Source organism: Sceloporus occidentalis, unplaced genomic scaffold, assembly GCF_023333645.1.
Source record: "Sceloporus occidentalis isolate IW3139 unplaced genomic scaffold, rSceOcc1.0.p SCAF_366, whole genome shotgun sequence".
Taxonomy (NCBI): Eukaryota; Metazoa; Chordata; class Lepidosauria; order Squamata; family Phrynosomatidae; genus Sceloporus; species Sceloporus occidentalis.
In genome coordinates this window covers 37,503-64,129 of record NW_028317346.1, presented here as the reverse complement: position 1 = coordinate 64,129, position 26,627 = coordinate 37,503, and the positions used below count along the sequence as shown (strand labels likewise).

At 42.2% G+C, this 26,627-nt stretch overlaps 1 protein-coding gene across 1 annotated transcript in view; it reads left to right on the top strand.

Moving 5' to 3' along the window:
* Positions 1 to 26,627, top strand: part of LOC149273569 (nesprin-2-like) — a 95,206-nt gene that overhangs the window by 35,030 nt on the left and 33,549 nt on the right. The window contains exons 37-66 of the mRNA XM_089506142.1: positions 408 to 548; positions 1,550 to 1,795; positions 2,206 to 2,352; positions 2,624 to 2,892; positions 3,119 to 5,198; positions 5,878 to 6,209; positions 8,969 to 9,053; positions 9,456 to 9,715; positions 10,060 to 10,216; positions 11,111 to 11,257; positions 11,543 to 11,683; positions 11,934 to 12,116; positions 12,221 to 12,358; positions 12,747 to 12,932; positions 13,310 to 13,432; positions 14,397 to 14,579; positions 14,757 to 14,849; positions 16,542 to 16,628; positions 17,002 to 17,100; positions 19,997 to 20,176; positions 20,628 to 20,792; positions 20,948 to 21,043; positions 21,459 to 21,547; positions 21,908 to 22,052; positions 22,218 to 22,346; positions 22,458 to 22,595; positions 22,959 to 23,168; positions 24,189 to 24,299; positions 24,382 to 24,582; positions 26,005 to 26,178. Of these exons, the coding sequence (XP_089362268.1) occupies positions 408 to 548; positions 1,550 to 1,795; positions 2,206 to 2,352; positions 2,624 to 2,892; positions 3,119 to 5,198; positions 5,878 to 6,209; positions 8,969 to 9,053; positions 9,456 to 9,715; positions 10,060 to 10,216; positions 11,111 to 11,257; positions 11,543 to 11,683; positions 11,934 to 12,116; positions 12,221 to 12,358; positions 12,747 to 12,932; positions 13,310 to 13,432; positions 14,397 to 14,579; positions 14,757 to 14,849; positions 16,542 to 16,628; positions 17,002 to 17,100; positions 19,997 to 20,176; positions 20,628 to 20,792; positions 20,948 to 21,043; positions 21,459 to 21,547; positions 21,908 to 22,052; positions 22,218 to 22,346; positions 22,458 to 22,595; positions 22,959 to 23,168; positions 24,189 to 24,299; positions 24,382 to 24,582; positions 26,005 to 26,178 (6,735 nt within the window). The remainder of the gene's footprint in view (positions 1 to 407; positions 549 to 1,549; positions 1,796 to 2,205; positions 2,353 to 2,623; positions 2,893 to 3,118; positions 5,199 to 5,877; positions 6,210 to 8,968; positions 9,054 to 9,455; positions 9,716 to 10,059; positions 10,217 to 11,110; positions 11,258 to 11,542; positions 11,684 to 11,933; positions 12,117 to 12,220; positions 12,359 to 12,746; positions 12,933 to 13,309; positions 13,433 to 14,396; positions 14,580 to 14,756; positions 14,850 to 16,541; positions 16,629 to 17,001; positions 17,101 to 19,996; positions 20,177 to 20,627; positions 20,793 to 20,947; positions 21,044 to 21,458; positions 21,548 to 21,907; positions 22,053 to 22,217; positions 22,347 to 22,457; positions 22,596 to 22,958; positions 23,169 to 24,188; positions 24,300 to 24,381; positions 24,583 to 26,004; positions 26,179 to 26,627) is intronic.

Genomic DNA, 26,627 nt, shown 5'->3' with positions numbered 1-26,627 from the left:
TTATTTCTTTTTAAACTTTTTTATAAACTGGTAAAGTTTTTCACATGCAGATTTTTTAGAAAATCTTAAAATTTGCCCATGAAAAAAAAATAATTATAAATACATAAATAAATAAATAAATAAATAACCAAGAAATGTACATTACCTCAAACTTAATAAACATCAATAAAAACAAAAAAACACTAGTTTGTTTTATTCCTACTTTATTTCCTCGGGGACACATAATTCTGGCCTCGAGTCACATGATACAATTAGAGGCCACGGATATTTAAAAAAAAAAAAAAAAAAGTTTTGTTGAAATACATAGGAATAAAATATATATGATTTTTTTTTATGTTATCTTAAAAAAAAAAATACATTTTGCCCTCGTAAGGAAAATTAACCTGCTCCTTGCCATTCCTTTTTAGCCGCTCTACGAGGAGGTGAAGGTTTACATGGGGTCTCTCGATAAAGCGATTGAAGAGGCCACCAGGCTGAATGTTTCCTGCAAGAGCGACAAAGAGAAAACGACAATGAAAGAGACATTTGAACTTGTAACGACAAAAATGGTGAGCAAAATAGTTTCTTGGGTGTTAGGAGGACAATGGAAGGCTCCATACTGGTCCAAGAGGTCCAAGAGTAGATTGTCTTATAAGACAGTCTTTATTGGGCCAACCTCGGAGAAGATGTAGGGTTACATGAGCTTTGAGACCTCAGAGGTTTCTCTGTCTCCATCATTCCATCTGAAGAAAAGACCTCTGAGATCCCAAAAGTTATTTTTCTATGTCAGCCAATGAAAGCCAAAGACGCCATCAGCAGAAGAGCGCATTGGAAATCTCACATGTGGGTTCTCCATGTTGCTTCCTACCTGTTTATGTTAAACGAATCGCCAAAAGAGCCCAAAATATTCTCCATAAAGTGGTAGCGGCATCATGGTGTCATCTTCTATAAAAAAAAAAATGCTGCTCTGTATCGGTTTAATATAATTATTCAATTAATAGTTATTATTTAATATTAATAAATGAACATTAAAATTAATATTGATAATATTTAATTTTATAATTTTTTTTGGGGGGGGGGGTGTGGACCATTCATTAAAGTTAGTAGATTATTAATTGTACTTTTGTAAATTAATCTGTGTTTCAATAAAAAGTGTCCCCCCCCCCCCCCATGGAGATCTCTCTGTCTAGCCCTGAAGATATTGAGACCAAAGGCAAGGGGGATCGGGAGACGCGGACTAGCTCAACGGAGAATAACGATTGCCAAGAAGAAGAAGCTAGCTCCCCGGACGAGGTAACCGTCTGCGTGAATAATTACAGCAAAGACAATTTGGGCTCAAATCTCACGGTTTAAGATTCCTACTTACAATCATCCATTTTTACTGATATTTGGGCTAAATTTTTAATGTAATGAATTTTTGGGGATCGTTGGAATTGTTTGCGTTGTTAGAAAACCTAGAATAAGTAATGAAATCTTATGATTTTTTTCACTCGTAATAACTTTTTTTTTTTTTTAACTAAAATTATGATTTTATTGACCGATTTCTATTTTGGACAAAAAATTCTTCCAGCTTCAGGAATTTCAGTTAGTAGAAGACCCCGAAGTCTCGGTGAAAGAAATCCCACCGCCGTCTACTGAAAGCTTGGAGAGGGAAGAGAATATCTCATCCGAGGAGCCCGAGCCTCACCTAGTTTTATATCAAAGAGCCTTGGAGGACGTTTTTGCAGGAATGGCAGACGGGGGACTGAGGGACCTGAAGAGCGTCCAGCAGACATCGGCAGTGAGGAACCTGCTAGACCTTCTTCACGGCTTGAAGGTACTCGGCCATTAAATACCTTGGCCTTTCACGGATTGGACCGTATACTCTTATTAATCTTTAATCTTTTTCTTTCCCTTTACCCTGCCGGAATCTCAATGCGGAATCAGTGACCCCGTAACAATGTATCACACAATTCATTTACATATTTCTTATTTTCGGGAATGCCTCTCACTTTTCCCGCTTGGGAAGGATGAGCGGAAAAGATTCTGCTTGGTTCTGTCTCAGCTTGTGGTCTGGCTTAGCTGGGGCTAATACAATCTACTTAACCATTGTAGTTTACTATCATATTATATTTTATTATTTGTTGCGTTTAGTCACTTTTTGGTAATGCTTTCCTAATTTTCGTCAAAGCTCTTCAAAAATTAGTTTTTTGCTTCTTCCCCCCCCCCCCCCCGTTTTTTTCTTAGCATGTTGTTCAAGATGTTAAAACGCTTCGTGGAGAAGACCAAGGAGGATCAGTCATGGAAGTCGTTGAAAGGAAGGTCAATCGCTTGAAAAAATTCCCTCTGGAACTGGACGAAAGGGAAGCCGAGAGACAACTTCAAGAAATTGAGGTAACGTGTCACGGAAACAATGTATCGGATGGCTGACGCGGCAAGTGTTGTTGAGCTCTCGATGTGGGACATGCTGAAAGGATCGCTGGCATTGGTCCAGCGGTAGAGAGGCTGCCAACCGCCATACTTAATGGGAATGGAGAGATCTCCTTTGTGCCACTAACACGTTTTGGGGGTTCCATAGGAATAGTGTGAGTTTGGGGTCAAGTAATATTACATTTATGATTATATTTACATTTTATACCAAATGACTTTGTCTTAAATGTTCTAGAACCTTTACGGTGAGATCTCAAGATTGGAATCCACAGCATCTTGTGTGAACGGCGGGACGCTGGGACTCCAGAAAGAAGATGAAGCCGCGGGCGATAGCGAGACTGCCCAGCGGTTCCGGGCTCGGTGGCGGAGTCTGCTTTGCGAACTGGACGCAATCAAAACTCAGATACTTAGTGAGCGCCAAGAGATTAAGGGCTGCCAGACTGCACTGAAGTTGGCGAAGTCGTCACTGAAAAAGCTTTTGAAAGAGAAGGAGGGTCTCAAAACGTGAGTAGACGTTCCGACATGACGCTTACGGAACGATAACTACTCCCCGTCTAAAACGATTCAGTCCCTTGGCGTGTCGGTGGTCACGGTCACTTGGCATGAAACATGTTGTGTTGAGTGTCTTGAGTTTATTATATATAAATAATATATACTTAAATATTTGAGTAAAATGGCATTTCCGAGGAGTTATATTTTTTTTAATGATCTTAACGCGTTTACGTTTCAGGAGTCCAACAGAAAATCATACGGATTGCTTGGAGAAGATAGAGAACTTCCTGAAAAAAATAGCCAAAGCCAAGGACGATCTCCACGCCCTGAAAGAAAAGCGATCCAAACTCAGCTGTCATGGGACAACGTTCACGGAGAAAGAAAAGATGGACATTGAAGTAAGATTGCTGGAATCGTATTGGGAACAAATGGAGCTGGAAGTGGAAATGAAACTCAGTCGGCACGCGAAAGAAGCAGAAGAACTAACGCTCCTCAAGAAGGAAGCGGATCGCGTGCGGCGGATGATACAAACCCAGCAGGATCAGCTGGATCAGCCGGCGGTGCCATCTGAAGACGCTCTGAAGGTCTCTCTGCTCTTGACTGCAGACCTGCAAGCCCTCAGACATTCGCTCGGCTCGTTAAGAAACGCATGCGACCTGCAAACGAGAAGAACGTGGGGGTCGGCTGAACGCAGGAGTCTGGAGAAGTCACTGGAAGACCTAGAACGCGAACTGGAAAGTCTGCAGCACCGCGTGACCGATAGGCAGCAGACGGAGTCTCAAACGCCAGAGATCCTGTTGGAGCAATATTCCTTCCTTCAACCGCTCTACGAGGTGCTGTTATGGCTCAAGACGTCGCACGGCAGACTTGAGTTCGAAGAGTCCGTGGCGCTTTTGCCGGAAGATTTGGAAAAACAGATCGCGGAATGCAAAAAGGCGCAAAAAGAGATTTCGGACAGAAAATCTCTCGTATGCTCGAATATCGAAGAGTCGAAACGGATTTTTTCGGCGGTAGGATCGCCCGTATCCGAGGACTTTTCCTACTTTTCTCAACAGGTCCAAAAAGTACACGAGGAGCGGATCGCTCAGTCCGCCGCCAGGTTGCAAGAGTTGGAAACGGGGACGGAAGAGAGGAAAGCGCTCTTTTCAGAAATCAAAAAAATTGAGGAGTTGCTGCGCAACCTCGAAGCGAAGGCAACCCCGGTAAAGAGGAGAATCGTTCCCGTGGCAGAACTAAGTCAGCAGCTAAGTTGTTTAAAGTCCGAAATAATGGATCTTGAGGAAATCGAAGGTCTCGTTTTGACGCTCCTTAAGAACAGCCAGACCTGTCGCCGCGGACTCAAGATCTCGGAACAATTATATTTAAACCACACCTTAAGAAGCCTGAAGATTAAAGCGAGCAGCCTACGGCGATTAGAGGAGAGGAAGTTTTTGTATTTCGAGAAAGTCCTCGGCGTCTACAACGAGTTTCAAGAAAGGACAAACATCTTAAATCAAGAACTGAGGAGATTAAGGCTCGGGGATCCTGAGGTTCCGAGTGACCAAAGCGGAAGCGTTGAAGAAGACCTTAAAGATGACATAGAAGTCGCTCAAAACATTTCTTTACCCGCAGATTATTGGTCTCAGATACACAGTTACAAGGAATTGTTTGAAGACGCCGGGCTTTACTGGGATAGTTTAATAGTCGACAGCTTGCAGAAAAACTCCATCGTTAAGCATCCAGAGACGGAAGGACAAGATACATTGTTTCGTTCGGAAGCGAGACGTTATCAGGAGATGGCGGGAAAAATAAAAGCAACGGTTCCTGAAATCCTAGGGGAAGCCGGCAGCATTTCGAGTCGTTTTGATATCGTCGATGCCCGGTTTTTATGTAAAAAGATAAATAAAGTAACGGCCGTGATTAGAGAGGCGATGGAGTTTTTGCATAAACACCGGCCCTCGGATTTAGACGCAGAAGAGCCGACGGTGAACGAAGCAGCAGAAACCTTGCATAAAGTCCACGATTCCTTGAGCCGCCTAATAAGTGATTGGCGGTCACAGAAAAGAAATGGAGGAAATACCAAGCGTCGGCTGACACGCGCGTTGTCGGACCTGAGGAATATCCACGCTGAGCTTCAAGAACCCTTTGTCGTTGAACTGGACGCTGATAAGATCCAGGAGAAGTTGCTAAGACTGGAGGCCATCGATGAAGTCAGCGAGTCGGAAATACAGGATTTGAGGTCCATCCCAGGCCTGGACACCGCAGAAGACCTCAAAGAAGAACTGGCTGCGTTAAATGATGTTGAGGAACGTCTTCGGAGCCGCTTATTGCAACATATTGTAAGTGGATAAGATCTGTCTGGTTATATGTGTGGCGGTTAGCGTGTATGGATGGGTTTCCTTCCCATGATTTAAGTAGAATGTTCTTTTTAACATGGAAATCCGCTTTGTGGTTATTAGGAGGTTAGAAGGACACGTTTTCACCAAAAAAAGAGAACATTTTTGTTCTGTGTTGACCCTTATAAACTTCATATTGTCCTTAAATGTATCGACCAACCATAACCTTAATTATTGTTCATAACATCATAAGATCATCAAAGTTCTAATGAAAACTTTACAAGGCTTAACTTTAACGTGATGTCTACACGGCAGTGTCATTTTTTATGAAGTCCAAGTTACTTTTATGGTCTCATTGGAAAACCAAGAGTATTCCATGTGTTTTTAATAGAGATTTCCCAAATTTCACTCTCTTCTGTCATGTTCCGACCCCTGAAAGATGACCTGCATCAAAATACACGCTCATCATTCCATCTGCAAAGCAAAAATAATAATAATAATAATAATAATAATGGAAAATAATTATTAATTATTCATGAAAATAATTCTGCAGAAACACCTTTTTGAACTATGAATGTTTTTTTAATTTTTTTTTTTTTTTTTTTTTACAATATACTGTTTAATTATATGCTGGAAGAAAAACTTGTTTAGAGCCAAAAATGTGTGTTTTTATTTTGGGCAGGATACCGCTAACGAATGTTGTAAGGCTCTGCGGAATTTTGAGGAAGCCGTCGCCAAGTTGGCGGAACTCTTCGCGCAGTTTGAATGTCGGCTCCGTTCACACGTGGTGGACCTCGCCAGCCTACGAGGAGGATCGGAGCACGAGGGCTCCCTGGTTAGTAAGAAAGAAGAGATGGACGGCGCTATAAGCGAAATACGACGCCTTTCGGGTCTGCTGAGGTCTCATTGTAGACCAGAAGCCGTGGAACAGATAGACGATACGTTGGCTGAGATCTCGGAGATCCATTGTCGGCTGACCGAACTGCACGAGATAAAAGCTTCTGAACTGAGCAGGTATAATCTCCAACCAGACAAACCTTTTTAGTGACAAAGAAGGAATTTCAATAATTATAGGTATTTTTAACAATTGGGGAAACTTCATCTAGAACCGACCATGCTTTCTATATAACATAACTTGACTTTCTTTTCATATACTATATTATATATATATATTATATTATATATGTTACATTATATATTATATGTATTAAATATGTTACATTATATATTATATGTATTATATTATATATGTTACATTATATATTATATATATTATATTATATATGTTACATTATATATTATATGTATTAAATATGTTACATTATATATTATATGTATTATATTATATATGTTACATTATATATTATATATATATTATATATGTTACATTATATATTATATGTATTAATTATATATGTTACATTATATATTATATACATTATATTATATATGTTACATTATATATTATATGTATTATATATGTTACATTATATATTATATGTATTATATATGTTACATTATATATTATATGTATTATATATGTTACATTATATATTATATACATTATATTATATATGTTACATTATATATTATATGTATTATATATGTTACATTATATATTATATGTATTATATATGTTACATTATATATTATATGTATTATATATGTTACATTATATATTATATGTATTATATATGTTACATTATATATTATATGTATTATATATGTTACATTATATATTATATGTTTTATATATGTTACATTATATATTATATATATATTATGTATTATATTTTACCAGTTATCATGGAAAATACCAACTATACGGTGGAATCAAACAGAACATTATTGACGCTCTTCAGGAGGTGGAGACGTTTTTAATCGATTCCTTTTCCCAGAGGCCGAGGTCCTACAAAGCAGCTTGGATGGATTGGGAGAAAATTAAGGTAAATCAACCCCCCCTGAGCCCACCTTGCCTAAGGGCACCATGCCTAGCCTAGTCACCCCCACATGCTATATCTATATATATATATATATATATATATATATATATATATATGACCCTATAATGTTCCCAGTGTAAATAAAGGTGAAGAGAGGTTGTAGACGTATCTCTTATTGTGTTATCAGTGATTTAATGGTATGGGGGATGAAGTTGGAGACTTTAACCATTCGACGTACTGTAGATGTGGGTGAAATGTCCACCCCTTGGGGTACTTTTGACAGGTTTAGGGGATAATTCAGTCTTTACCTTCAAAAGGTTAAAAACAATTGGTTAGATACTGTGACGGATCGTCCCGTGCCCCAGACTGGACACCTCCGCCCGTCAGCTCCTTCCCTCTCCCAGTAAGCGGACACGCTGCGGCTGTCCGAAGAAAGCAGTCACAGAGCAGCACTCTCCTCAATCATGAGACAGAACTTCATGCTTCGAGGTTAAAACAGAACTCTCTTTATTACAAACACACAGAACTTATATACAATCTCCATTCACTGTGCACCGAACCCAACCCCCAATCCTATCAGCCACATCCCATGACAAATCCCATCACTCACATCCCATCACAAATCCCATCAGCCACATCCCCTCACAAATCCCATCACTCACATCCCCTCACAAATCCCATCACTCACATCCCCTCACAAATCCCATCACTCACATCCATCACAAATCCCATCACTCACATCCCCTCACAAATCCCATCACTCACATCCCCTCACAAATCCCATCAGCCACATCCCCTCACAAATCCCATCACTCACATCCCCTCACAAATCCCATCAGCCACATCCCATCACAAATCCCAACAGCCACATCCCATCAGCCACATCCCATCACTCACATCCCCTCACAAATCCCATCAGCCACATCCCATCAGCCACATCCCATCACTCACATCCCCTCACAAATCCCATCAGCCACATCCCATCACCAATCCCATCAGCCACATCCCCTCACAAATCCCATCAGTATACAGGGGATGTATCAGGTGAGGGGATTAAGGGATACAATGGGTTCCCCCACCTGTGTTATCCCCCCTGTAGTGCGGGGGCCGGCGGGGCAGACAGGGCTGTGCTGGCTGATTAAGAGCCCCAGCCGGGTTACCTGATCGTCTCCTTGAAGGCTGGAGCTGCAGCCACATTCAAACCGGGTACAAATAAATATAATAATAATAATAATAATAATAATAATAATAAATATAATAATAAATATAATAATAATAATAACAGTGACGATCAGACAGGGTTCTTCACAGAGATAGAGTTGCTAATACTTTTGGGCTAAAAGGTTGATATTGACGTACGTGGTCAAAAAAGCTTGTTGCTAGCAGCGCCAGGTCCAGAATCCTTTCGGTTGAGTAATTATGTGATATTATCTTAGTTTTTTTAATAGTATATGGGGAAAAAAACAGGATGTTTTGCGTGTGCAAAATTTTGGCTTTAATTAGATGCCGGTCCAAAACTAGATGAACAGCGAACACTTAGATAAAAAATGGGGTTTTCCAACCCATCCAGCCGTTCAGAGACAGAAGCCCAATAAAAACAGTAATTCTAGGCACAGTTATTGTTTTTTTTTCTATAAATGAGGTTATACAAATATTTAATCCATTTATAATTCTGTTTCGCCGTGATTTCCAATAGAATTTAATTGAAAAATTATCCTCGTTGGAAGAAGAGCTAATGAAGCTCAGACAAATATCTTGGGAGCTACGCCAGGTCTCTTCCGAGAACACCCACCTTCTCCTCGACCGAACGGCGGGACTGTTACGGGATAGGTGGGTGTACTGGCTGGGTGTTGCGCGGAACTGGGAGACCTTCTACGAGGACCTAAAACAAGAGTGGAAGTTAATCAGCGAAGAGGTAAAAGAGGACAAACTGAATATCATTATTTTTTCTTTGTATGATCTTGGTGGTTGAACACACCAAGGCAATGTTGGGCAGATAAGTACTAGCCATCCCAGGCATAGATATACCCCACCAAGTTGTCTGTGTGCCATCACTTGGTTCCTGTGGGTTCCTGGACCTTTCTGGGGATCTGTTGACTAATTCACTTCTGTCGGACCACTGCAGTCTCTTGTATGATTATTATTTCCAGATAGATCTAGCTTTCCCGTTGGTCCATTGGGCTTTATAATGGTTGCGTGTCCTACCCAGGTCCACTCTTACCCTTCCAGTGTCCCTAAACGAACTCAATGTCTTGGGTCGGAAGGGTCCGTGGGTCTGTTTTTTTTTTTACGTTTGTATGTGTTTTCGGATTCACAGATGGAGAGGGAGATGATACTTCTAGACCATTTTCAGGAAGAAGCCCCAGACAAGGCTGACGTGAAGCAGAGCACAAAACATCTCCTGGGGTCTTTACTCGAGCAGAAAAACTTTGACGAAAAGCTGACGATGCAACAGCTTCATTTAACCCTTCTTATGTGCCGGATAGAAAACGTCTGCCCTGCGGCGGAGAGCTCCTCGGGGGCGGACCCTATCCCCATCATTAAAGAAATCCAGTCCATGAAACAGAAGTGTAAATTGTAAGATTGGGAAAGGGGGGGTCAGTATGTTATATTTTACAATAACCATGCCTCTGCTCCTGTGAGCTTACAATCTATTGGTAGATTGAGGGGGAACAAGAGATAAGGAGAGGTGTTGTTTAGGTGAGGGTAATTTGATCGCAGTCAGGGTGAAAGGGAGACGTCAGTGGTCTGGAGACCTTTAAGGTGGGGGGGGTGGATGGTTTCTTCAGGATGCAGATTGAGGGTATTGGCGGGGGGGGGGGGATAGATTGTAAGCCTCTCTGAACATGTGGGTTTGTAGCGAGTGTTTAGAAGTAGGAGAAACTCCATACCTTGGATGACAATTTTCTGTTTTGGCTCAGACTTCAAGAAAAGGTTCACAAAAGTGAAGACGCCGTAAACAAAGAACTTCGAGAAAGAGACAAGTTGAGAGGAGACTTCTCTGCGGTGAAGAAATCGCTTCGCGAGGTTTCAACAGCTCTGGAGGACCCAGAGACACAAGACCCCGCAGAGCTAGAGGTCCGCAGTCTGTTAAATTAAGGTTTACTTACTAAGACCTATCCGGCCCCCGTCTAGTCGCCCATTTCTCAGTCGTTGGTCTCGTCTTAGATTCAGGATCACTTCTGCCAGGAGACTGTTCCACGTATCTACTACCCATTAAACTTGGAGTTTGCCGGAGAGCTGAACGTTTCATCTCCTTGTCTTCTCTCTGTGTTATAAAGGGCTGACCCCCTGGCCCCCTCTATAATGTATAGTTAGTGTGAGGAGAGTTCTTAAAAGTCTTCTTACTGATTAACCCCTTAATGACAGCCTGTATATGTACGGGCTCAAAATGCATTGTTTTCAATGGATTTAGGGACCCCCCATTGTCCTTAAGGGGTTAAACTCTCCAGGAGAACGACCCTTCATAATACAGACACCAATCCTGACTCGATTCAAGGTTTAAAAGGCAGCTATGACGTTTCTGGATCCCGAATCGAGTCTTTAAAGAAAATACGTAAAGCTCTCATTTCTATTGTTTTTCTGAATGTTTTTTTTTTTTTGTTAACCAGTAAAATGTCCCCCGTATTTGGGTTAAATAAACGCTGCCTTAGGAATGTGTTTTCCAAAGAAAGAAGATTTTTTATAGAAAATACTGCACTCGGCTTTGCTTTTATCAGAAGAAAAAGTCTCATTCACAGAGAGCGCTACGATGTAACAACGCTTTGTCCTCCCCGGTTCCACGTAACCAGATCCTCCGGCTCCCCGTCTGGCTCGCCAGTCAGTGGCCATCTTACTTTAAATAGGTGGAAGTTTCCCCGCTTTTTTTTTTTTTACAGTATTCGGGTCAGACTGTTTCGCAGGCACCGCCGGGAGCTGTAACCGGAGAAGATGTCCTCCTTACTAAAAGTAACGTTCTTCGCTTTATTTCAGAAAATTCAAGGTTTAATCGGCCTAGAAAAGGAAAAAGCAGAGAGTGTGACGGAGGAGCTGACAGTCCGGTACCCGGAGAGCCTTCCCCAAGAGCTTTCTGTGCTTCAGGAAGAATGTCGGGCGTTACTGGGAGAGACTGAAGAGAAGGCAAGTAGAAGGGGACATATGGAAGCCTCATAAACCTGCCAGCAGATCGGCCCCATCCGGCCCCCGTCTAGTCGCCCGTTTCTCCTGCTGTAAAGACTCAAACCTTAATCAGTCGTTGGTCTCGTCTTAGATCCGGGAGCCGTATCCCTACCCCATGCATGTTTAATACCCTCGCTGTATTACCCTCTACCACTTCTGCCGGGCGACTGCACTACTTGTCTACTAATTATCTATTTTTTGGGGGCAGAAAAAATAAACTGTTGTTTCTCTTTCGCTCAACGGCAGGTTAAGAATGAGATGTTAAAAACGTCACCTCAGTACGTCATGACCAAGACAGTCGAGGAGATAACATCCGGCCTCCAGAGAATAGAAGTTCAGCTCACGCAAAAAAGCCAAAATATCTTCAAAGCCAAAGAACTCCAAAAGGTGAGAAAAAAGGAATTTATATATTTTTATATACATATATATATCTACTACCGGTAAGTCTGACCCTTCAACTAAATGATTTACAAACACACATATATATATGTTTTTAAATCGTTTAGTTGAAGGGTCAGACTTACCGGTAGTAGAGGAGCCGTTGATCGCTGTTCTAGCAGCGATCCGTCAGTAGCTTGAGAGAACTTCCGCGTTCGATCCCACCGCTGGCAGCTTCTAACGATCTTATCTCGTCCAGAACATCTGGGATGAAGCGGACACCTGCCATTCCAAGCTGATCGCGCTGGAGTCGGAGGTCCAGGATCTGGCAGAGGAAGACCCGAGTCGGGCACAGGAGTGGATGGATAAATTAACGGAGCCGTTCAGCCGCTACCAGCAAGTATCGTATCTTGTCGAGCGCCGCACGGCTAATCTGAATAAGGTGAGAGGTGGAGAGACGTCACCCGCGTGAGGAGGATTAAATGTCCTGATTGATCGTCGGGTCTGTAGAGTTCCACAGACTATCGGGTGACATTTCTTCCTCAGGCGGCTTCCAGGCTGGAGGAATACGAAGAAACCGTAACGAGCACCGAAGCCTGGATTAAGAACGCCGACAACCTGCTGAATGAAGAAATGAAAGATTGTTCTGCGAAAGCCCTCAGTCGGCATTTAAATGCTTTGGAGGTAAGAAGACCGGTGCTGTAACGACTCAAACCTTAAGCTGTTGTCGCCATAGCGTCAGGAGCCGTATGTCTGTCCCATGCGTGTTTAATACCCTCGCTGTATTACCCTCTACCACTTCTGCTGGGAGGCTGTTCCACTTATCCACCGCCCTCTCAGTAAAGTAAAACTTCCTTCCATCCCCCCCTCTCTCTCTTCCCCCCCCCCCCGAGCTGTATATGCTGAGATGTTGATGTATCCTGGCTTTGTATCCAACATTTAAGCCGGCTGATACATTCAGCCCAGTGTGGGAATAACTAGAAGAAAAAAAAACAATCACACAAATTCACAAAAAAAAAGAAGATTTTGGTACAATTTTTTCCATTTCAGTTTTTGTCACTTCTTTGGACAGATTGCTTTGGACGACTCAGAGCAGAAGCACAATATTTTGGGGCAAATCCGCGGAGAATTGGGCGAACTGGCGCAAATCTTCCAGACAGAAGAGGTGGAAAAACGTCTCGGTGAAATAAGCAGCCAAGTGATTGTTCTTCAGCAGAGGATCGTTAGCGTCCTTCCGCATGTCCAGCACGTGACGAGCGTAAGGCCGGGGGTCTTCACGCCGCGTAGCTGCGGGGGGATATGGGGGATAAGCCCAGGCTTTGGGTTATTACCGCTTGCTCTCCGTTCTCTCCGTCATTTTTCTTTTTGTTCCTCCTAGCTGGGTGGGCTTGTGTCTCCCGAGACACACAGTCTAATACTGGAGAGTGAATGCTGCGGTCTCGTCACATGTATATTAACCCCTTAATGACACAGCCCCTACATGCATTGCTTTCAATGGGTTTAGGGACCGCCCGTTGTCCTTAAGGGGTTAAACATCCATTGTTTGCCTTTAATAGTAATTCATGAATCTTAAGGGACTCCCTGATGCAGAGGGAGGAATAAATCTCCGAAAACATACTTTGTTTCATTTTTTAGGAAATACTTTTTATAGAAGCTGAAGTAAAGCGAGTGGAGAAGAAAGTGGAAACGATTAAAACTATTTTGATGTCTAATGATATCGATGATATGTCGCCCATGGAACACTACAAAAACGGACAGGTGGCATTCCTTTTTTTACTGGTTTTAGCGTTAAATTTATACGTTACGGAAACAGTCGATTATTTTGAATGTTATGGTTAGTTGGTCACTCAGAAATGTCATTGTTGAGAAAAGCCGAGTTTGTCCATTAAAATAACATGAAATGGATCAGAAATCCAGCGCAGACGGGGTTAATGCTGTAAATGACTACTGAAGCTGGAAACGACTGTTTTTTAATGGAATCTCTTCATAGGCGTACAGAGGCCCTTTATCACTCCCATCACTCCTGTGTTCCAATGGCCCTTTATCACCCCCATCACTCCTGTGTTCCAATGGCCCTTTATCACTCCCATCACTCCCATCACTCCTGAGTTCCAATGGCCCTTTATCACTCCCATCACTCCTGTGTTCCAATGGCCCTTTATCACTCCCATCACTCCTGAGTTCCAATGGCCTTTTATCACTCCCATCACTCCTGTGTTCCAATGGCCCTTTATCACTCCCATCACTCCTGTGTCCCAATGGCCGTTTATCACTCCCATCACTCCTGTGTTCCAATGGCCCTTTATCACTCCCATCACTCCCATCACTCCTGTGTTCCAATGGCCCTTTATCACTCCCATCACTCCTGTGTTCCAATGGCCCTTTATCACTCCCATCACTCCTGGGTTCCAATGGCCCTTTATCACTCCCATCACTCCTGTGTTCCAATGGCCCTTTATCACTCCCATCACTCCTCTGTTCCAATGGCCCTTTATCACTCCCATCACTCCTGTGTCTCAATGGCCGTTTATCACTCCCATCACTCCTTTGTTCCAATGGCCCTTTATCACTCCCATCACTCCTGGGTTCCAATGGCCCTTTATCACTCCCAACATAATGTCATCTGGAACTAAGTCAAATTGGGTGGTCTATGATAATGGGAGATGAGGGTGATAATGGGACACGGAGAACATCACCCTATCAATATTCCGATGTCCTCCAGGTTATACTTCAGAACACGGAACCCATGAAGAAGACGATCGCTGAGATAGCCGCTTACGGGCTGGAGCTGAGGTTATCCGAGTCTGGGGTCCCATCCCTCTGCGTGTTCAGAAGGACGGGGCAGCTCTTCAAACAGATCGAAACGCTGGAAAACGCCACCAAAGAGCAAAATAACCTTTTAATGGTAACTAAAGGACAACTTCTTCTGATGAAAACGCTCATTTGGTAACATTCTTCCCTTCCTGTAACATTTTCCTAAACACAAAACAACAACTGCTTCCAAAACACAGGCGTGGAATTATTTTCTGCGTAAATCTTGCATTTTTTGTTAATAAATCCATACCTTTTTTTGTGTTCGCAGCCAATCATCACCGAAATGAAGGAGTACGAACAGGACCAAGAAAAACTAAAACACCTGTCCAAGAACTTTACCCTCGAAACCCCGGATATCAAGGTCGACCTTCCTATTAACCCCTGTCTGATTATCTAGGTCTTTTTCCAATAAAATATGAATTTTAAACAAATCTATTTATATAAAACAAGCAAGTTTACAAACATTTTGTGTTGAGTTTTATTTAAAAACAAAATCAAACAATACAGTAAGGGAAATATTTGTTTGCAGATGAAAACAGAAGCTTTGAAGGAACGTCTGGAGGAGATAAACCGCAGAAAGGAGTTCGTTTTACTTTCCCTGAGAAGATCGATCACGGAGCAGCTTCTGGAACGAGAAACCCAGGACGGGGGGTCTGACCCTGTGAGCTCTCCTGTGACCGAGGAACCGACACCCCCCGGCACAGACACCCCTCACGCGCAGGTCGCCCTCCGAAGACATCTCAGTCCACTCACTGTGTTATACCGGGGGGGGGGGGGGTCTCAAACAATGAGGCATTTCAGTATAGCGCTGTATACAGTAATCCCCCCAGTGCTGTATACAATAATCCCCCCCAGCGCTGTATACAGTAATCCCCCCCAGCGCTGTATACAGTAATCCCCCCCCCAGTGCTGTATACAGTAATCCCCCAGTGCTTTATACAGTAATATAACCCCCAGCACTGTATACAGTAATATAACCCCCAGTGCTGTATACAGTAATATAACCCCCAGCGCTGTATACAGTAATATAACCCCCAGTGCTGTATACAGTAATATAACCCCCAGCGCTGTATACAGTAATATAACCCCCAGCGCTGTATACAGTAATATAACCCCCAGCGCTGTATACGGTAATATAACCCCCCAGCACTGTATACAGTAATATAACCCCCAGCGCTGTATACAGTAATAACCCCCCCAGCGCTGTATACAGTAATAACCCCCCCAGCGCTGTATACAGTAATACCCCCCCAGCGCTGTATACAGTAATATAACCCCCCAGCGCTGTATACAGTAATATAACCCCCCAGCGCTGTATACAGTAATATAAACCCCCAGCGCTGTATACAGTAATATAACCCCCAGCGCTGTATACAGTAATATAACCCCCCAGCGCTGTATACAGTAATATAACCCCCAGCGCTGTATACAGTAATATAACCCCAGCGCTGTATACAGTAATATAACACCCAGCGCTGTATACAGTAATATAACCCCCAGCACTGTATACGGTAATATAACCCCCCAGCACTGTATACAGTAATATAACCCCCAGCGCTGTATACAGTAATAACCCCCCCAGCGCTGTATACAGTAATAACCCCCAGCACTGTATACTGTAATATAACCCCCCAGCGCTGTATACAGTAATATAACCCCCAGCGCTGTATACAGTAATAACCCCCAGCACTGTATACAGTAATATAACCCCCAGCGCTGTATACAGTAATATAACCCCCAGCGCTGTATACAGTAATATAACCCCCACCCCTGTATACAGTAATAACCAGCATTTTATGGCGATGCTAATGAAGTCCGTTCCTCCATAGACTTTCATTATTCAGAGAGTCCATGTAGGTGGTTAAGAATGAGCCATTCTATTTCCCAAAGGCAGTATGATAAGGAGTCGGGGTGTTTAGTAGATCGGGATCAGATAACAGAGAGAGAACCTCATACAAATGGTTAATATCCAGCCGCCTGAAAACTTTATGTTACGGATGGCATATATTTTTGATCATAAAAAGTTAATATGTTTGACATTTTCATTTTTTAGACTTGGATGGAGTCCTACTTTTTGCCATCGTTGGTGGAGGAGGCTGAAGAAGACTCGCTGCTTACTCCATTTAGTGAAAATGCAACGGTAATAAAAAATAAATAAATAATAACAACTAAAATATGACCCGACTTTACATAACGACGTAAAAACGTTTTTGTTTACTAAACGGCTTCCTTTTGTAAACACGGAGGAGAGAAAGAAACACAAAGTGAGATTGTTCCGCTTTATCTTACAATTCAGTGGTTGGAGCTGCTGACTTTTTAACTATTCACTAACCCCAGAGTCTGTAACGTAAACACGTGATAAAGTGTCCGTTTCCGGGCGAGTGAAAAGACGTTAACGAGTTGTAAACAAAATAACTAGTTTGGCTTTCTGCGGGATTATTTCAGTATCTGTTGATAATTCTAGCAACGCCGATTATATTATTTATATTTTGCTTTGTTTTTTTACTTCGTAGGTGGAAGAAAAGGCTCTGGCAGCCGGAGACGTCTCCCAACAATCTCAAGCTGAACCCGTCCCAGATCCTTCAACTGCTCCATCAGAAGACGCAGATAAGGTATCGCCTTACGTTCCAAGTGAATGATGGAAGTGAAACTCAGAGTCTTGCGTTACAGTTTCAGTGTTGATCAAAGGAGGCACGTTGAGTTTTTGTTGTGGGAGCCGTCATGGCCGCCGTGAATTATTGACAGGTGACGTTGCCAACACACAACTTTACATTTTGCGAGTTCCAGGTGGGGGCATACAAATGGTTTAAATCTCACATGTCCTCACCTGAAACCTGCAAATTCAGATGGAAAATGGCAACTGATTGCAGAGGAGCAGGTCTATATACTCCTGTGCACCAGCGGCACCTAGTGTTCGGAGGATGCATTACACCCTCCATTGACTTGAATGAGTCCCTTAGACCTGCACAATAGTCTGTAGAGCAGACCTTTTCTTAAATATATCACCGGAAGGGGTAATCACTTTCCACCAATGGTACCTTTGGGGTATAAAAGAATTGCAGCAGGACCTTTGCGTTCCCCGGCAGGCATGTTCAGCACACGTCCTATTTTTTTTGGGCTGAAGTCACATAAAGAAAGGTTCACCAAATCTAATGCGGCTAAAAGCGAAGGCTTCCTTTGTTCCAAATAAAAAAGCCGCAAGTCTGACGGCGGACAACTTGACATGGGAGCTGGAGAAGTCCGTTTCCCCCGCAGACACAGAAGCGATAAGAAGATCATTTAAGAACGAAGGATACTTCGTCTCGGCTGGAAAACAGACACGGCGAGGGGTACAGAGCGTGGATGGAGACAAAGGGTTAACCCTTAAAAACCATTCTGTTACAAAGTTATTTATGGGTTTGCCGAGAGCGCTCTGACATAGACTTTTACGGCTTTAATCCTCTCGATGGCGCATGGTCAGGAATGGCTTCGCCGTTATTATCATTTTCTAGATATTAAAAAATATTTTCTTTTTTTTCCCCAAAAAAATATTTATTTTAATTTTTTTTGGCCCAGAGCGCTTTTTATTTTTTTATTTATTTATTTTTTTATTTTTATTTTTTTTTTGCTTACTTTACAGGCTAGATTTTGGGTAAATGTAACCCAAATTTGAAAGCGGAAGTAATGATATTATGTTTAGTTCTGAATATTCCTTATTATATTCTGCGGGCTGAGGGTCCCTCATTTGGTTTTCAGTTAATTTTTTACATTTTTACGCGTACTTTGATTTTTTTGGTCTTTTAATGGAAATATTAATTTATTGCTATATTTCCAACACTCTTCTTTTGTTAGTCGGGATACAGCTCACGCGTTATCAAGAGAGAAATTGTCCGAAATGTCATTAAATCATCCTGCAGTTTAAGTCCCTGCTTGAACACAGGTGACCTCGGGACTCTTTTAAAGCATCCCCCAGTGTGTCGGTGCTGTCGTGAGCTTCTTATTAGATTACAAAGGAGATTTAAGGAAGGATTATTATGCAAACGTAAGTGTTTGTCCCGCCAGGTCCCCTGCGCAGCGGGGAGAGACACGCCATGCAGCACGTCTCGCCACGTGAGCGCCGGGGCCGTGTGATTCCGCAGAGACTGCGGTTAATCATTACTTCATCCCGCAGGGGAAAGGTCTCGGCTCTCAGTGTTTCGGATTTTCATGCTTCCTGGATGTTTGTTTTCTTGGTTTTCTTTCGTTTTGGTAGAATGTTGTTTTTCTTGATATTCTGACCCAAGACCCTCCGTCCGAGGGGCGACTCGAGTCGCTGCCAGCTGCATGCGAACAGATTTGAGGAGGTTCGTCCGTAAGATTAACGAAGATTCTGGCACAATATTTGGAAAAGTTTGGATTAAAATGAGGAGACTCTGGGGAGCTCTGTTAATGACGCTCGTTACGGGGGGGGGGGGGGGGACCGTCCTGTTTTCCCAGTTTTTCTAAAATTCCGGAATGGAGATTCCAAGAGTTACTTTTTGTGTCTAAAGAAAACAGCTATAGAAATAAACCCAAAATAACACAAAGTGAGTACATGTCACGTAACAGAAGTATTCCCGGACACTCGCTTTATACCCCGTAAAATCACAGAGGTCTCGTGGAGGTCTTGCGGTCTCATAGAGGTCTCATGGCGGTCTCGTGGATGTCTCGTGGAGGTCTCGTTGGCCATGTGACACAAAATATAAAAATATATTACATGTTAGATTTCAATAAAGCAATACAGGATCCCCCCCTCCCCCGGTGATAGCTCCCCTGTCATATAATAATATCAGATTCCGTTTCATATGGAATGTTCTCGGAATTAAATCCTATTCCTTTCCTTTTCTCCCCAAAAAGCAAATCCCTAAAATAGCTCTTGGTCTCGTCTTACATTCAGGAGCCGTATGTCTATCCCATGCATGGTTAATCCCCACCCTCTACCACTTCTGCTGGGAGGTGGTTCCACTTATCTACCACCCTCTCATCAAAGTAAAAACCTCCATTTGTTTCCTAGATTGTAAGCTCACCAGAGCTACATTAAGTATCAATACTCGCACCAATGCAATTCATTTTAAACGATCTTCGCAACGAACCCTACGGCGTCTGCCGGCGCTATATAAATGCATGTAAGGTCACCTTTATCCCGGCAGCGAGATTATACGTTGCAGGCTATGCAGCCACACCTGTCGTCGGACGGCATTCCCGCCTGGCAGCGAACGACTCAACCGCAGACTTCCGCCGTTCCGTATGTTCTTCTTTTAACCCTTTCCCTGCCGTAGACGAGCTGCCGGGAGGCCTGTTGACACTCGGTCACGTGGCGTATGTATTTCTGCGCCGCGGGGACACGTCTGTGGATTTCCTGCACCGTTCTTTGCGCAGGGCTTTGAAATCGCGGTTGCTTACAAAGTTTTTTTTTTTGTTTGCTTGCTGTGTTTGTCACCCCCACCCCCCGCGCTGCCGCTCCCCCCCCCCCCCGTTTCACGCCCGCGTCGGGGGTTTCTTCTCTTTCAGGGAGATGCGGGCGAAACGTCGGCTGCCGTGATGTCTGAGGCCGAGGCGATTTTCAGCGATTATCAAGGGCGAGTGGCCGAGGTGGAGCTGTGGCTGGAAAGGGTTAACTCGTCGTTGGCTTCGGGCAAACAAGATCCCGAGATGCAGCGCGTGGTGGAGCGGCAGCTCGCTGACTGTCAGGTGAGAGCAAACACTCAAAGTCCACTCCACTTCCATACCCAAAGCCTCCTGCCTTAAAGGGGCAGCCCCAAGGAACAGCACGACTTAATAAAGTACTTTAATCTTACAAAAACACCAATAAAGCACTTTGAGAGAAGCTGCAGCTCCAGAGCGCTTTTTTCCACGTCAACAGCCAGTCGGTAGCAGGAACGAGCTCCGGTCCATGGGCGCACTTTCCGCACATACACGAGAGGAGTCTCATTAGACCACATAGAACTCTCGTGAGTGCCCATGCAGAAACTATAGCTCTACCACTTCTGCTGGAAGACTGTTCCACTCATCCACTGCTCTCTCAGTAGAGTAAAACCTCCTTACGTTGCACACGTTAAAGTACATAGATTCAATTAAATCAAATTTTTTACAAAATTATTGTTCATTTGAGTTTTATCGACTTATTTTTCCCCCCCTGAAGAACACGGTAAATGAGATTGAGAAGAAGGTCTTGGCTTTGCTCGAAGGCAAAGGCCAGGAGGATTTGATGAGAGAAGCCGAATCTCTTTCATTAAAGCTACAGAGCCTTAAACTCCGCTTGGAGCGCATGCAGGAGATGCTGCAGATGAAATCCAGCAGCGAGCAGGTATGTGATATACAGATTCCAGGGGTCCTTCCTACAGAACCGCCATCCCTTCCGCCGAAGCCTCCGACCCTCTAGCGTTAGATTCCTGTCTCTCGTTGTAACTTTTCTCCTCCTCTCTCCACTTGCTGATGGAACCGTTGTCTTCGTTCATTCAGGTTCTTAACGGAGTGGCGGCCTCGCCGGACTCCGCCGGCCATCTGCAGACGACACACAACGGCGTTACGGACCCGGCTCGGGCTGACCGAAGCATTGTAAGATGATCGAGACCAGCTCCGCCGTGTAACTTTCCCCTTATTATATCGCGAGCCGCAGTAGTCAGCGACCGTAGAGGGTAACGTTCTGTGCGGAAGCCGCAGGAGGACGAAGCAATAGAGCCAAGAGGTCCAACGGAATCTCCACCGGGAGCAAGAGGGACCATAACTAAAGCGCGGGCGGACAGGACCTTTCCCTACCTCTACCACCCAAAGACACCTAGAGTAGCAACATGCTTAGGGAAATACACCATGAATTGTTTCGTTATATAGGATCCGCGCTCGATAGAACCCTCACGCACCGTAATGTAACACCCATAGAATGTTACAGAAGGAACCCCTCGTCTCCCTATAAGATCTTTCGTGTTGTGTTATGGAGCTCATCTCTTTCCTTCTTGATCCTGCCTTTTTCTAGACCTTTGGCCCGGAGCTGGTTGAGAAGAAACTTGGTGATCCAGCAGAGTCCGAGCCAACTGACGAGGGCCGCGTATCGCAACGATCACGGTAAATATTCAATGCGTCCCTTTCCTTGGACGCATCGTGCGTCTACCTCCTGTCCTTTTTAAGACTATATCCCCGCTTTATATTTGGTGAACCCGGGACTCAGCTTAACCCGACCATTAATATACAAAAAGTAAGGAAAAGGAATAAAAAAAAACCCTTTATTAAAAGACAGAGGGCAGGGTCAACTAAGGTCGGATAAATGTCTCCAGAAGAGACATTAAGCTTTGAATCCTACAAGAAGGAGACCTCCATCATAAGACAGAGGCTTTATGAATTTGACGAGTCCTTTTCAACCTAGAGATGAAGACAACGTTCTAGTCCCCCCCCCCCATCATCCATTGTTTTTTGTTTTGTTTTCAGAAACGAATTTGCGGAAGACGTTTCAGGCGACGTTTCCCCTCCGGTCGGCGCCGTCAGGCCTTCGTCTGAAGATATGAGTTGGTGCAAGTGGCAGTATCTACAGAGAGAGCTGTCAAGTCGGGTGAAACCCATTAATGACCCGATTGTACGTCAACGTTCTGCTAAAAACAGGAAAAACAAATTTTTGTGTCGTTTCTTGATTATGATGTAATACTATTGTATCTGTTTAGAAGAAGACTTTTAGGTTCTAATTGCATGGCTTTTTATCCCAATCTAATATTTTTATGTTTGATTAATTGTTTAATTCCAGGCGGTCAAAGACGTGACGATAAGTTCTCTGCCGAGATTTCCAGTGAGCGCGGCGAAAATGCCGTCTTCTGAAGACGCCGTGAAATTAAAGCTAAAGCTGGAGGTTCTGGACGACGACGTCCCGGATCCGGTAATAGTCCTGTGTAATTCAAGCTGTCAGGACAGGCGCCGTAATAATAATAATGATGATGGCACCGGCTCATAGCCGAGAATACTAACAGCGCGTACCCCCTCTGTTAAGGAGAAAGAAGGAGGTCAGCAGACGGCGCTTTTCGCTTGGCTCTCCTCGGCTTCCCGGTGGTTGGAAAGCGCGGAAGAAGCGTTGGGTGCGGACGTTCTATCCGAAGAGGACGCCGCGTCTCACCTGAGCCTGTGTGGGGTAAGTGAAGACCCCGTCTCAGATGAATATACAGGGAGGACTTGAACGTGAGCATTGATGGCGAAGAGACACAAGGATGGATTCTATCTGAGTTTATGGTCTGGCTCCTGTTTGTTACGGCTGCATTACTTTGTTCATGTCATGGTATACGGACCCCAACGCTTTGTTCCCATTGGCACGTTGCCCTCCACGTTACAAACAAACCCACCATAGACTAATAATTTGCTCATAGGATAGAGAGATACACTAACATCCAAAAGTTTGGGGTCACTCAGAAATGCTCAGTGACCCCAAACGAGATTATAATAATAATCATTAATAATAATAATAGTCATGGTTTTTTTTTTTTTGTTTTCCTCCCAGAAACTAAAAGCTGATATAGAAAAGCTATCCAAAGCCATGGAGAGTAAGAAAGACGGCGTTTTAAAACCTTGGGCGTACGGGGAAGGCCCCGCGGCGGTATTATGGCGGTGTTACGCGAACGTGCAGACTTTGCTGACGCAGACGAGTCTCGCGGCCGATTCCAAAGCGAAGAGAATACAGACAGAGCTTCAACGGAGCCGAAGTTACCAGGTATCGTAAAACGCGGCAGAAATTCTACTTCTCCTGCAAAAAAAACCCAATTCCGGTTAATCATTTACAGTTTGGCCATAAGCCACGGGTTCTAGTTTTGCATATTTTTCTTGGTTTTAGAACAGTTTTGGCCCCCTCTACTTACCATATTTTCTTGGACAGAAGACCAAAATTTGACATTTCAACAAACTGTATCTGCAATAAACTAAATGCTTGAGAAATGTTTCTTTTTCTATTTTAATTTTATTAAAATAAATAGCATTTTATTATTATAATTTTTTTTCATTCAGCAACGATGTCATACCCATTGTACAGCGCTGCTGAAAATGATGGTGCTATATAAATCATTAAAAATAATATTAATAATCATAACGTTCAATTATAAATAATCCTAAATTACTACTAAATTGGGTTCTAAAACATTTTTTTCATGGAAAAAATTAGACCTCGTGGCTAGAGATGGTGAATTTAAATATTATTATTATTATTATTATCATTATATAATTTAGCACATTTTTGTCAATCCCTAAATTTGGCGAGTTTATATTATTCTAGGAAATATATTAAAAGTATCAATTATTATGTAGCATTAAATTCGATTTCTTTTCTGTTCTATAGAATGATTTATTACAATTATATGAAGTCCTGTTGAAGAGGAAAACTGATCTCATACAACGTTTCAGCAATGGGCGGAACCGAGAGCCAACAGAAGAACTTAAAGTAACTTAATTGTTATCAAAATTGTTAAATTTTTCCATATTGTAATCCATTAATTATCTGCCGGCGGTCTATTAATTATCTGCCGGCGGTCTATTAATTATCTGCCGGCGTTCTATTAATCATCTGCCGGAGTTCTATTAATATAACGTCATGATCTTCCATGCGTCGGTAGATATTTTAAGGAAGGATCCACAAATGATCCCACCCATAATTCTTTAGGGAGGCATGACCCTAAGAAGGGCGAACTCAAAAAATGTTAAAAACTGGAAAAACGTTTTTATTAATGTATATTTTTTTCAGGATGCTGCCGTGTACGAGACGGAGTTAAATAAGTATGAAAGTCAAGTATCGTCACTGAAACAGCTTGGGGAGAATATGTCGGCTTTAAACCAAGATGTCCCCAAACTGGAGGTAAAGGTTCCGGACGACGTTCCGATGTTCCTCTCGACCCAACGTAGCAAGCGGACAAACGTCTCATTTCATCTCGTTGTAGGAAGTTCTTGGTGACGCCTGGAGGGTCCTTCGAGCCAAGCAGGTAGAATGCGCGGGGGCTGCGGTCGGCGAGACCCGTCTGGGTGCGCTGTCTCGCGGGGTATCCGAGCTGTTGGCTGTCGGGAAAGAGAAGATCTCTCGCAGTATGACTCGTCGTTCATTCACTAAAGAGACCCTGACGTCCCACCTTCAGGATCTCAAAGTACGTCCGTAACGTTCTCCTTAAATTCACTTTTTTTAGGGTCAAATATATTGGAACACTTGTTAAAAATAATATGTATTACTCTTTTCTTCAACAGACAGGGTTAAATCATCAGGAATGTACCAATAACAAAGTGTTCAGCCCCGAGTTGAATTAATTAATAGCTCCTAGCCGCTCCTGTTCACACCTAGCTGTTGGGAGGTGGAGTACGTGGCAGAGAGGGATTCCTAGTTGCCTAGCGGGAGAGAGCAGTGCAGTAATACAGACTGATATACTATAACACACATATACTATAACACACATATAATATAACATATATAATATAGCACACATATAATATAGCACACATATAATAAAACAAACATATAACACAAATATAATATAACACACATATAATATAACACATATATAATATAACACACATATAATATAACACACATATAATATAACACACAAATAATATAGCACACATATAATATAACACATAAATAATATAACACACATAAATATATATATATGTGTGTGTTATATTATATATGTGTTATATGTGTGTTATATATGTGTATATATATATATATATATATGTGTGTGTTATATTATATATGTGTTATATGTGTTATAAGTTTGTTATATTATATGTGTGTTATATTATATATGTTATATTATATATGTTATATTATATGTGTGTTATATTATATGTGTGATATATATATATATAAAACACACATATAATATAACAAACATATAACACAAATATAATATAACACGCATATAATATAACACATATATAATATAACACACATATAATATAACACACATATATATAACACACATATAATATAACACACATATAATATAACACACATATAACACATATATAACACACATATAATATAGCACACATATAATATATATATATATATATGTGTGTGTTATATATGTGTTATATGTGTGTTATATTATATGTGTGTTATATATGTGTGTATATATATATATATATATATATATATATATATATGTGTGTTATATTATATATGTGTTATATTATATGTGTTATAAGTTTGTTATATTATATGTGTGTTATATTATATATGTTATATTATATGTGTGTTATAGTATATGTGTGTTATATTATGTGTGATATATATATATATATATATAAAACACATATAATATAACACATATATAACACACATATAATATAACACACATATAATATAACACATATAATATAACACATATAATATAACACATATATAATATAACACATATATAACACACATATAATATAACACATATAATATAACACATATAATATAACACATATAATATAACACATATATAATATGATATAGCAGATATTAAGTATAATGGTCATTACAAATGGTTAACGGAAAGTGGTTTTTTTTGTGTTTCCTGTAGAATTTTTTTAGCATTTTCGATAATCAGGTGCTCTTGCTCCAAGCGCACTCGTTAAAGCCGTGCCATGCAGTACCGGGCGATGAACATACGAGATATGGGAGCGTGCTGCGGGAAGCCTCGTTACTCCAGGAAGACGCGGAATCGCACGGCATCCACCTGACGAGCGTCTTAAAGGTAATAACGTCCAACCTAAAAACCTCCTACCCCCAGGAGCCGCGCAATGCCGGCACCAACACCAAATAATTATCACAATGGAGATTTAACCCATACAGCATAGCAAACAGCCTGCCTTTTAGATATTGGTAAACTGGCTGAGGGTCCTCGGAGTTGCATTTTACCATCAGACAGAGGATTTCAGTTTAAGCGAGCCCCAAGGACAATGATGAGGAGGTACTGGCACTTTAAGGCCAGCGGCCACCGAGTGTCTGCCCAGTGTGCCAGATGGCCAGTCCAGGCGAGATGTTATTAGTGGGGCGGGGGCAGCTTGTTTTTATATATAGTGGTTTATAATATATAATAATATAATTCATACCGTTAACAGGACTGGCAAGAATTTGACTCAAAATATGAGCGTCTTAGCAAGGAGCTAAAATCTTTGACATCCGCGATCCCCAGCAAAAGTT